At 56.6% G+C, this 11,796-nt stretch overlaps 1 protein-coding gene across 1 annotated transcript; it reads left to right on the top strand.

The window, feature by feature from the left end:
• Positions 1-215: 215 nt before the first annotated feature.
• EIF3D (eukaryotic translation initiation factor 3 subunit D) lies at positions 216-10,180 on the top strand. The gene is made up of 15 exons (XM_020982498.2): positions 216-346; positions 1,687-1,819; positions 2,122-2,167; positions 2,357-2,493; positions 3,612-3,697; positions 4,092-4,164; positions 4,362-4,474; positions 4,572-4,704; positions 5,013-5,160; positions 5,386-5,516; positions 5,731-5,816; positions 5,914-6,043; positions 9,089-9,231; positions 9,316-9,596; positions 10,067-10,180. Exons 2-15 carry the CDS (start codon positions 1,697-1,699, stop codon positions 10,078-10,080), a joined length of 1,644 nt encoding a protein of 547 aa, XP_020838157.1. The 5' UTR covers positions 216-346; positions 1,687-1,696; the 3' UTR covers positions 10,081-10,180.
• Positions 10,181-11,796: the final 1,616 nt, after the last annotated feature.

The following is an 11,796-nucleotide window of genomic DNA, read 5'->3' as shown; positions in this document are numbered from 1 at the left end:
GCGTGATCCCGCCCCCTCGCCGGATGTGGGGGTTACGTAACGTGGACATGCCTCGGTCCAATCCCTTTTTTCTCCCTCTAAGGCTGTGACGCATTTCCGGGCTTCGCTTCCCTTTACGGCTCTACGGCTTCGCCCTGCCTCCCATCTCCCCCTCCCGGAGAGAGTGAGACAGCGCATTTTCCCGCTGTTCTACGACAGGGCCGGCCGCGCCGCATCGCTTTACGGCGCCGGGGGCTGCGCGCGCACCCCTGGTCCCTTCCTGGTGGGCCGCGGTAGAGTGGCTGGCGGCGCCGGTACCGGGCCCGAAACCATCCGTCTCCATCGGGACTGGCCGCGGCCTGAACAGGTGAGCGGCGCCGGCCTCGGGGCCTGGGGACCCGGGAGGACACCGCGGCGCATGCGGAACCCGACTCCTGCGTATTCCGGAGGCAGCGACTCCAGCCGGGCCTCTTGCCCGGCCTCAGTTTCCCGGCCTGTACGGCTGGGCCGGAAAGGGCTTGGTCTGATCACTCTGGGAGCCCCAAGCCCTGACAGCGGTGCTTTGAGATCCCAGGTCTCCAGCTTCTGTTAAATACGGGGGCGCGGTGCCACTGGCCCCACTTTACAGAGAGGGAGACTGAGGTTCCGCGGGCGAACAGTGACCTTTTCCTCCCTCGGGCTTCCTCTCCTGTGCCCATGCCCACCCCCCAGGGGTCCTGAGAACGAGTTTCGAAGGGTCGAGCTAAACGTCCCCCTCCCCATAAGTTCCGTGGAAATAGCGAAGCCACTGCCGGGTTTCCTGGGGAATTGAGCGAGGGAGGGGCGGGTCTTGGTGCAGCCCTTCACTCTGGGCCTCCCCAGCAGCTGCAGAGCCGGCTCCTGCGCCAGGTCAGGGACGTGGAACCCACTCGTGTTTGTGGTGGGCCTTCTCCTTCCGGTCAGTGTCAGGATGAAAACAGGACAGGTGTCAGGGTAGAAGCGTAGTACAGTTTTACAATTGTAGTTTGTCATTGTGGTGTATAATTACAAGGATATATCTTACAGTGTTACAATGTAACAGCGTCACGACTTTAGCTTGAAAATGACCAGATCTGGATTTGTGTGCTGTCTCTGAATATGCAGAGACCCTTCAGTTTCTTAGTGATCATGACCCAAATGAAAATGCACCTCAGAGACAGATACATCGTCATTTGTGAGCAAACTAGAGTCGGGAAGACCTGAGTTTATATCCAGCCTCAAGCACTTCCTGGCTGTGTGACTCTGGACAGGTCACTTCATCCTGTCTGCCTCAGCTTCCTCATCTGGAAAATGAGCTGGAGAAGGAAATAACAAACCACTCCAGTATCTTTGCCAAGAAAACCCCAGATGGGGTCACAAAGAGTCTGAAATGACTGAGTAACAAATGTCTTCAGGGAAGGATCCTTTGCACTCATGCCATGGGTGGGACCTCAGGTGTCATTTCTCTAAGCTTGGCTTCGTCAGCTGTAAAATCGGATAATAATCCCTGTGCTGCCTGCGTTAGTGGTTGTTGAAGTCAGAAAATGCAAGGGGGGTGACCTAAAAACTGTAGAGCCCTATAGGAGTATGTGACAAAATGCGAGTGTGGTTGGGTTCCTTCAGCCAGGCTTGGGACCGGGAGGGGAGCAGCAGCTCTTTCCCTTTGAGCTTCTCCACATCTGGCAGTAATGCTCTGTTTGTCTTTTCAAGGTTTTAGAATATGGCAAAATTCATGACTCCAGTGATCCAGGACAACCCCTCAGGCTGGGGTCCCTGTGCAGTCCCTGAACAATTTCGGGACATGCCCTATCAGCCCTTCAGTAAAGGAGATCGTCTGGGAAAGGTAATTGCGGGGTAGAAAGGATTCTGATTTGCGAAGCCGTGCCGAGGCTGGCCAGCAGCGTGGGCTAGAGTTTTCATCCTCTCAAAAGCACAACTCCCGTCTTCCTTGTGACGGTGCCTGCTGAGACGGGCCGTGACCTTCTGAAAGTTGCTATGAGAGGCGAGATGCTTCCTGAGGCACCAGCCCGTCTTTTGTGTTAGCCACACTGCTCCGTCTGTCCCTGACGGGGGATTTCTGAGGCAGCAGTCACTCGGCCTGCTGACCTGTGCGTTCTCTCTCTCTCTCCTTGTCATCCCGATTAGGTTGCAGACTGGACAGGGGCCACCTACCAGGATAAGAGGTATACGAGTAAGTGTTGCTGAATTGACTTTCAGAAGTTGGAACTCGGGGAAGATGACATGTGAAAAGCATTTGTTGTACTGTGTGAGCCCTGGGCCTCCCCTCCGCGGGCCTGGCGCTTCATCGGAAGGCCTTACGCTAGGGACCGCAAAGCTCCCTGGCAGCTCTGAGTAAGTGTTTGGCATGTTGTCTCTTCAGATAAATATTCCTCCCAGTTTGGTGGTGGAAGTCAGTATGCATATTTCCACGAGGAGGATGAGACCAGCTTCCAGCTAGTAGACACGGCCCGGATCCAGAAGACGGCTTACCAGAGGAATAGGATGAGGTTTGCCCAGGTAGGACCAGGCCATCTTGGGGGGCCTGCCATTGGGGTTCAGGCATTGCTGCAGATACTGGCCTGTGGGGTTTGGGGTCCATTCATCCACTGAAGTCAGGCTTTCCTTGGGAGAAAGTGGCCCATTGGTAATTTCTCTCCATGTCAGGGCTCCTTACAGGTAGGGCTGAAAAGGTTTTTATTCTGGAGTGGATAAGCATTTGACTTGCTTAGGGGCCAGTCTGTGTGACTCTGGCAAGCTGAGTTGTGAGACGAGTGCCAGCCTGCCGTGGTAGAGGGACTTTCCTCACCTGAGAGCTCCTTTACCCCTGAAGTCACAGGTTCAGTCCAAACCCAAAATGGTGGATAGCAAGAACTTTTCATCACAGAGGGTCATATTGGCTGTAAGAAGCTGTAGCCCGGCTTCAACCACATTCCCATAGAATGGTGTCCATGGATGGGTGGAGTCACGGGGCGGGGAACTGGCTGGACCTGCCCTGACTTAGGGGGGTGGGGGGCAGCTCAGCCACTTGAAGCAGCATGCTTCTCCAGGGATAAAGGCAGAGTTCATTTTAATGGTTTTAGAGTAGAAACCTTTTAACAATTTCAGTTATGCTTTGCTCCTTTTCTTTATATAATTTGATTTGTGTATGGGGGCCGATGGAACTGTCATTGAGTCTTCAGTCTTTGGACCTGCAGTCAGGTCCTCTGTTCCCCAAGAACAGCCATGACTTAGGGTACCTAGCGTGGGAAGAGCTTCAAGAACTCTAAAAAGTGCTTTTCTAGCCCAGTCTGCCCTTTGCTGCCACTTCCTCTCAAAGCTGGCATGCATTTGTTCCTCTTGGCCCAGTGAAGTCCACTCGGTGGCTTTTATCGACCAGATGGTCCAGCCATGCTGCGTAAGCTCTTTTAAAGTGGCCGAAGAAGACACTCAGACAAAACCCGTTACAGTGGCTTAGGACACAGGGAGGCGGGGGTGTCGACTCCTAATTCCGGATGTTTCCCACCTGCGCCCCCAGGCACCAGGCTTACTTCTAGGGCCCTGGCATTTGTGCGGGGAGGTGGTAGCACTAAGCCATCACAGTATTGGCCCTTCTGGCGCCCTGTCTAACGTGACTGTCCCCTCTTCGTGGTCCTCAGCGGAACCTGCGGAGGGACAAGGACCGTCGGAACATGTTGCAGTTCAACCTTCAGACCTTGCCCAAGAGCGCCAAGCAGAAAGAGAGGTGAGGGCCTGTTCTCCCCATGGTGGACCGTGCCATCGAGTGACCCAAGCAGAAGCCAGGGTGTGCCTGCTCCCCTAGGCTGGGCTGGCCAGGTTGTGGTTACCCCCGAGGTCATCCCAGGCTGTGCTCCCCTACAGTCACCTTAGGGAAGCAGAGAAGAAGCCATGCGTGTGATTGCCCGTAAGAAGAAGAGGCTGCCCTGCCTGGGCGCTGAAGCGTCCTGCGTGGCTGTGGCCTCAGCTTTCTAATGATTGTCCCATTGACAAAGACACAGGGGAAGCATCAGGGCTCTTAGAGCTTTGCTGGAGAGAGAGGTCATCCATTCATTATGAGGAGCAGGCCAGCCCCGGGGACACCTCCTTCTGCTAAAGTTGCATTTTCCTTGGCTTTTCAGAGACCGCATACGTCTGCAAAAAAAATTCCAGAAGCAGTTTGGAGTCAGGCAGAAATGGGACCAAAAATCCCAGGTAGGAGCCATCTCTGAGCTGGGGTGTGCCAAGGCGCATCTCCGGCTCCCCCGGGGCGGGGCACCCATTTCCTCTCTCCCTCCCAGGGTCCCCGCTCAGCCCATGGAGAGAGGCCTTGGCCTAGCAGGGCTCGAGTGTCGATTAGCTGGCCTTGGTGTACACGCTCCTTTTTCTTTCTCCATGACTTGCCTCCACAGAAACCTCGGGATTCTTCCGTCGAGGTTAGGAGTGACTGGGAAGTGAAGGAAGAAATGGATTTTCCTCAGTTGATGAAGATGCGTTACTTGGAAGTGTCCGAGCCGCAGGACATGTGAGTGGCCCCTTCCCTACCCCACATCCCTCCGTGCGGGTCAGCGGCTCTCCTTTGGCTGACTGCCTATCTCTGCCTCGCCTTCTCATGCCCGCAGTGAGTGCTGTGGGGCCCTGGAGTATTACGACAAAGCCTTTGACCGGATCACCACAAGGAACGAGAAGCCTCTGCGGAGCATCAAGCGTATTTTCCACACCGTCACCACGACAGACGACCCCGTCATCCGCAAGGTGCTTCCCTTCAGTTCTGCTCCTCGGCCGCCTCCTCCCCTCCCACCCTCACGTGAGCCCCCCCACCCAGAGCAGGGCATCCAGGCACCAGCCAGCCCTGGCCTTCATGCACATAGGGGGGCAAGACGTAAAGCTGAGGCCCCACTGCCCTAGGCAAGGTCGTGAAGTGGCTCACACTCCCCTGGGGTGATGGGGGCCACAGTGCTAGCTGGCGAATTGGCCGCTTCTGCATCTCAGTGGGCACCAGCTTAGCCCGTAAACCGCTCCTGCCCCAGTGAGTGACTGACCCTTGACTGTTTTCTCGGCAGCTGGCAAAGACTCAGGGCAACGTGTTCGCCACAGACGCCATCCTGGCCACGCTGATGAGCTGCACCCGCTCCGTCTATTCCTGGGACATCGTCGTCCAGAGGGTGGGGTCCAAGCTCTTCTTTGACAAGAGGGACAACTCGGACTTTGGTGAGTTGTCCTAGCGGACGTTGGTCCAGAAGGATCCCTTTGGTTAGTTCAGGCCTGTCATCTGTCACCCTGTGCCTTCATTACCTACAGTGAGCAAGGTGGCCTTCAAAGGGGTGGGAAAGGGTGTGCCCTGCACCAGCTGGGGCCTTCTGCTCCCACCCTGGGTGGTGAGGCAGGCCCCGGTCTGCTTGCTCAGAGCCTCTCACCTTCCTGTTTCCCTCATAGACCTCCTGACTGTGAGCGAAACTGCCAACGAGCCCCCTCAGGATGAAGGCAACTCCTTCAACTCGCCCCGTAACCTTGCCATGGAGGCCACCTACATCAATCACAACTTCTCCCAGCAGTGCCTGAGAATGGTGAGAAAGCAGAGAAATGGCCCTGGCTGAGCCCTTTATAAACATGGCTAGGGACTGCGGCTTGTGCCCAGGCTTCGCTGGGGCGTACCGGGCCGGGTCTGGCCTCTGTGCTGGGCAGTGCCAGCGGGTGGGATGGGGTGCCACGCTGTCCTCCCCTCATTGCTCTGCCCCTAGCCTTAGAGCACATTCACCACCTCTTCTGAATTTTGCACAGGGAAAGGAGAGATACAAGTTTCCCAACCCAAATCCCTTCGTGGAGGATGACATGGACAAGAATGAAATTGCCTCGGTGGCGTACCGGTACGGCATCTTTGTTTGGGGCAGACGTGATCCACGGGGCCCAGGGCAGGAAGCTCAGGCTAGGCCGGGTGTTGAGTCTTCCTTCTGCCCCTCCCAGGTACCGCAGGTGGAAACTCGGGGACGACATCGACCTCATTGTCCGCTGTGAGCACGACGGCGTGATGACGGGGGCCAACGGGGAGGTGTCCTTCATCAACATCAAGACCCTCAATGAGTGGGACTCCAGGGTGAGTGCTGTCTGGCCCCACGCGGAGTGACGCGGAATTCTCTGCCAGCCTTGGCCTGTGGCCACCCCTGCTCCCCGCTGCCCACTCTCTGCTGCATCCCTGCCTCCCACAGGCTTCTCACTGCCATTGAGAGGCAGTGTCTTTGAGCTTCAGTCTTTCTGTTTCTCCCACAGTAGCTTGGTCTGAAAGCCTTATGTGCCGCCTGGCAGCCTCCCCTTCCATGCCTTGGTTTCCTTTCTCCCAGCTTCGTTACTGACCTGGTCTGGTCGCACTCATCTGAGGAATGCTTAGATGGTCCCAGAAACACTTCCTCCATTGTTCCTCCCTCTTGTGGTCCCGGTGATGGCCGCTGCCAGGCCTCATTGGCTCTCTACAGGAAAGGGCTTCTCTGCCGCCCCCTCACTTGTTGCTTGGAGGGACGTGCCACGAGCTGATGCAGAAGCTGTGGTTTCCTTGCTTAGACACCTTCTCTTAGAACTGGCCTCGAACACCCCAGGGAGAGGGGGGTGAGAAACAACAGGGCAGCCCGCTCACTTCTCAGTGCCCGCAGGCAGTCTTCTGTCTGTCCCTTGCTGAGGATGTAAAAAAAGGCAATCCTGCCTCACACCCCCGAGGAGCGTACATGCTAATAGGGAGACCACAGGATAGATCAGAACAGACGAGATGAATCCAGAGTAGGGGGAAGGTAACCTTGGAAAAACTGGGGGCCAGGGACACCCAGAAAGGCTTCCTGAGAGAGGCAGAGCAGGTGGGCCAGCAAGCCTGCTCTTGCAGCGTGCCTGCGATGATAGGAAGAGGCCAGGCTGGGAAGAGCAGAGCTGCCCAGAAGACTCCAGGGGAGAGGTCCTCAGCCAGGGTGGTGGCTGTCTAAGAGGAGTGAAGCATTTGTGTGAGACAGGTGGTGTAGGGAGGGAGACGCCAGGATTTAGAACTGATGGGATACAAAGGATGATGAGAGATGAGGAGGCCTCAAGATTGGCATCTGGGTGTCTGGAAGAATGGGGCTACCCTCAGCAGTAAAAAGGGAAATTCTGAAGAGGAAAGAGAAGGGGCTGAGCCTTTATATAGCACCTCCCATGTGCCAGGCACTGTGCTATGTTTTTATAAATGTGATCTCATTTGGTCAACAGCCCTGTGAGGTAGATGCTATTGTCCCTGTTTTATAGTTGAGGAAACAGAGGTCAAGTGGCTTGCCCAGGGTCACACAGCTAGAGTCTGGGGCCTGATTTGAATTGGGGGCTTCCAGACTTTAGGCCCAGTGTTGTGTCCGCTGCATTGCCAGCTGCCGGCTGTTTTAAGTTTGGAGATGTTGGATTCTGAATGCCTATAGGACATAGAGTTTGAGGTGTCCACCAGACAGCTGGTGCTATGGGACTGGATAAATAGATCTGAGAATCTGAAAAGATGATCATTGGGCCCGGGGGGTCCAACAAGTTCCATAAGTAAGACAGCAGAGAGAGGAGAAAGCCCGAGCCAGCCTTGAGCACATGCACGGTCAGCAGGCGAGAGTGAGGCCAAGTTTCCTCCCCAGAGACAGAGGAGCAATTGGGCAGCCTCCAGCCAGGGCAGGGTTGGGAAAACGAAGGCCGCAGCGAAGCCAAAGAGGCCGAGGATGGGAAAAGGTCGTTGGGTTTGGGTGGGAAGAGGAGATTGGGACGGGGGGAAGGGCCAACCTGATCAGAGAGGGGAGTGAACAAGGGCAGGACAAGAGTTACCCACGGGGTAGGCGGGATTTGGGCGCGTTTGTGATCAATGAGGTCACATTTGCTAAGCCCTTAACAAAGTGCCTGGCACGTGGTCTCTGGATACTGTATGTGCTCCTAACTTCCCTTCCCCTCGGGTGTAGGGAACAGGGGAATGGACAGGGAGAGACTGAGGCTCTAAGTTGGGAGTGACTTCCCCAGGAGGAGTTTTCTGCCAGGGGCCTCACGGGTTTGGAGCTGCCCCCACCCCATCTAGGCAGAGGTGGAAGGGACCCTGTCCAGCATCCCATGCGCCTTCCTCATTGTTCAGTGGGGTCACTGCTCCAGACTCATTCAGGGTCTGAGCCCTGTGGTTGATGCACATCCTACCGCCCCCACACCGATTCTGCCCCAAAGGCCGTCCCACAGTGCCCTCCTGGCCACCTCATCTCATCGGGTTTTTTTCTTGCCTTCTCTACGCTCATCTGCCCATCCACCCCACCCCCATGGGCCAGTGTGATGCCAGAATAGCCTGGTTTCCCTCATACCTCCCTCCACTCTCTCCTCTGTTCTGTGACCATTGGGGGTCACTTCCTGATTCCCTCCTGCCCTTCCCCCATGCCGATCGGTGTTATCATCCATCATCCTTTCTTCGGTCAGTCGTCCTGCCGTCCACTGGCTCCATGTAGTCACTCCAGCTCTGCCTTGTTTTCCTCCACTGCCACAGATGGATCGTGCTGACCTTGCGCTTTATGTCAGTAGAGGCCACTAGAGATCTGTACTGTTGTCCTCCTAACAGGTTCTGGTCCTTGGCCTCAAGGCCTTGCCCAGCTCTCCAGTGATGAGCTTAGGTCAGCCCTGTGCATAAGTGCTGGGCAGTTACCCACAGCCCACAGGACTGTGCCCGGTCCTCTCATCCTGGCATTCTGGGCCTTCCAGAAAGTAGCCCCAAACCCCACTTCGGGGCTCATCGCCAGTTCTCGAGGGGAGCCTGCTGATCCAGCCCTTGTCCCCTGAGCACCTCTTCGGCTTCCCTCCCATAGTGTCCATGAGGATCTTCTCAGGGCGCCGGGCTTCTACCCCATTTAGGTGACGCTCTATGTATGTAACCAGCACATCCCAGAGGGCAGTGGAAAGCCCACCCTCCACCCTGGCCAGGTTGTGGATGTGGCTGGTGCCTGGTCATTGGCGGGCAACTGCCTGGGCTGTGTCAGTGTCTGGTTTCTTTCTTCCCCTTTGGGATTGTGAGCCCTTCTAGGTCCCTCACACCTGCCCGTTCCCTCCGGGGCAGTGAGCTGGTGTAGATGGGAAGGGAGCCCCAGGATACTGACTGCCCGCTGGTGGCTCTGCTTTCCCTCGGCAGCACTGCAATGGCGTGGACTGGCGTCAGAAGCTGGACTCTCAGCGGGGGGCGGTCATCGCCACGGAGCTAAAAAACAACAGCTACAAACTGGCACGCTGGACCTGCTGCGCGCTGCTGGCCGGATCCGAGTACCTCAAGCTCGGGTGAGATGGGTGGCCGGAGGGCACAGGCGCCTGTGAGTGAGGGCTGCCACGAGCTCACCGCGCCCCCACCCCGTCTCTCTGCAGGTACGTGTCCCGCTACCACGTCAAAGACTCGGCTCGGCACGTCATCCTGGGCACCCAGCAGTTCAAGCCCAATGAGTTCGCCAGCCAGATCAACCTGAGCGTGGAGAACGCCTGGGGCATCCTGCGCTGCGTGATCGACATCTGCATGAAGCTGGAGGAGGGCAAGTACCTCATCCTCAAAGACCCCAACAAGCAGGTGATCCGCGTCTACAGCCTGCCCGATGGCACCTTCAGCTCCGACGAGGACGAGGACAATGAGGATGAGGAGGAGGAAGAGGAAGGTATGGGCTGCCCCAGAGGCCACAGGGTGGGGGTGGGGGCGCTCTAGGGCAGGGACACCAAGGCCTGCCTTTGCTTAGCATAGCTCACATCTCTGGTACGAGGCCATCCATGGTGGGGATGGGGGGGGGGTTCTCGGGGCTAATCAGTGGCAGAGCTGAGAGACCCCTGGGGCTGATGCCAGGCCTTGGGCTACTGCCTGAGTGGCCACAGGCAGCCCACCTAGACAGGACGTGTACTTGAGGTCCTCTCTGAGAGCCATGGCGTGGCAAGGGTAGCTCTGGGCCAGCGGGGAGGGGACCAGGGCAGGCAAACCCCTGGGTGTGATGGGGCTCAGGTCAGCAGCCCTTGAAATAAAAGCAGGTGTCAGCTGCAAGGAACTAAAAGGAAATGTGCCCCCCGTTGAGGGGGGCCCAGTGGGGCCGCTTGGGGCCTTTGCTGTGTGCTTACGACCCTGCTCCCTCTCTTTCAGAGGAAGAAGCATGAGAGGCATGCATGCCCCTGCAGATCTTCATTCGCCATCAAGATTGGTCTCGTCTACATAAACTGAAGTTTAATAGGTGAAATAAAGGAGAAGCCTAATTAATCTGTTTACTCTGGCTATTTGGCATAATCACTGACTGGTGGACTGCCCAAAAGGCAGTCACTGAGGTCAACAGGGAGGGCCCCAGGTCTGAAAGAAGGGCTGCTGTGAGGGATTCATTGCCCTGCAGCCGCCCCTCCCCACCTTAACCCCGCGATAAGCCAGGCTGGCCAGGCTCACAGAGAGAAGCCTTGGAGCACTTAATCTCCCTCCCACCCCCCGCTGAGATGAGGGCAGGGGCTCTACCAGCCCTGATGCTGCCATCATGGGAGGAAAAAGCCACGTGGGCCACGTGAGCATGAGCTTCCTCACATCTGGGAGGCAACAGTCGCCCAACCCGTGTCCAGCATGGGCCCTAGGCAAATCCAATGTAAGATGAGGAAGGAAGGAGTGTTCCCGGGGCATGGAATAGCAAGGTCTATGTGTGAATCTGCTCCTGCAGCTCCTGATAACAAGAGGATTTTAGAGCATTCACCGGGTCTCTCAGGCCAAACCTCAGTTTCCTTGTCTGGAATGGGTGACCTTCATGTGGTCCTTTGAGGCGTGAAAAGTATTTAGCTCCTGATTAACCCTAAGCAATGCCCAGAGGAGGGGGCCCAGACAGAATCCCATGGGGTGACAAACAGGTTAATGAGCAGACCGTGACAGACCTATCTTGGCCTTTCAGGAGGTCCTGATGAGCACACCCATGGGCCGATTGAAAGGCAGGCCCCAGGCTGGCAACCAGGATCGCCTATTGGCCAAGCACTGTGTTGGGCAGTGGAGGGATGCTGAGAGGGAGGGGCAGCAAAGATCGCTGGGGGGCTTTCCGTGTCATTGAGTCACCTCTTCCAGGCTGGCCTTGGTCACCATGACCAGGTGGAGGACCTCAGCTTTCTGTGATTAAGCAAGTGAACTTAGAAGCTGCCGATCACAGTTCTGGGGCCTGTGGTCAGAACCTAGACTCTATCAGATTGATCACTCCTGATTGGAATTAAATAGGGGTCCACTTAATCGCCCACCACACACCAAGGAGACACAGCCCAGAGCCATTGGGCCTTCGGGAGGTTTTCTCCTGGTGCTCATCCCCAAGCTCTCTTCACCTTTCCAGCTGCTCCTAATTCCACCCTCAGGTTCCCTGTGGAACAGCTGACAGTCCCTCTTCCGGTGCCTGGGAATAGCTCCCATTTCCCCCCATGTCCCAAGGCTCCAGGCACCCGTCTCCTGCCAGCTGATGTGTGGCTGGGCCTCCACTCTTCCCATACTGGTCATCTTTACCCAGAGCATCTTCATCCTCTGAACATGACACCCAGAACTGCTTGTGCTGTTGGGAGGGCTGTGGCAGGGGAAGGACACGGCCAGCCTCCCCAGTGCTGGCATGTAAAAGGTCTCCTGCAGTGGCCTCTGCTAATTTCTTCCTGTTGTCTCCATCCCCATCTTTGCCTCATCCAAGTCCTGGCCCTAGCCCTGGCTCTGCATTAGGTCTGAGCCTGGTTTTTTCCAGGGTAAAATGTGGATAAAATGCCCATGGTTATCTGCTCCTGTGTCTTATCTGCCCCCTCCCGGCACTGGCCAGAGCTAGCCGTACGGGAGCAGGTGCCCATGAACAAAGGCTGGTGGGGCAGATGGCTCTGTGTGGG

Source organism: Phascolarctos cinereus, unplaced genomic scaffold (assembly GCF_003287225.1).
Source record: "Phascolarctos cinereus isolate Bilbo 61053 unplaced genomic scaffold, phaCin_HiC Scaffold_1;HRSCAF=81, whole genome shotgun sequence".
Classification (NCBI taxonomy): Eukaryota; Metazoa; Chordata; class Mammalia; order Diprotodontia; family Phascolarctidae; genus Phascolarctos; species Phascolarctos cinereus.
The sequence above is the reverse complement of the archived record's forward strand: the minus strand, read 5'-3'. Positions and strand labels throughout refer to the sequence as shown.

Bases quoted from the DNA above. Each gene is read 5' to 3' on its own strand.
- EIF3D (XM_020982498.2), top strand. From the start codon at position 1,697: ATGGCAAAATTCATGACTCCAGTGATCCAGGACAACCCCTCAGGCTGG. The intron at 2,494-3,611 runs GTAGGACCAGGC...CGTGGTCCTCAG, and splicing joins ATAGGATGAGGTTTGCCCAG to CGGAACCTGCGGAGGGACAA. The intron at 9,232-9,315 runs GTGAGATGGGTG...GTCTCTCTGCAG, and splicing joins TCCGAGTACCTCAAGCTCGG to GTACGTGTCCCGCTACCACG.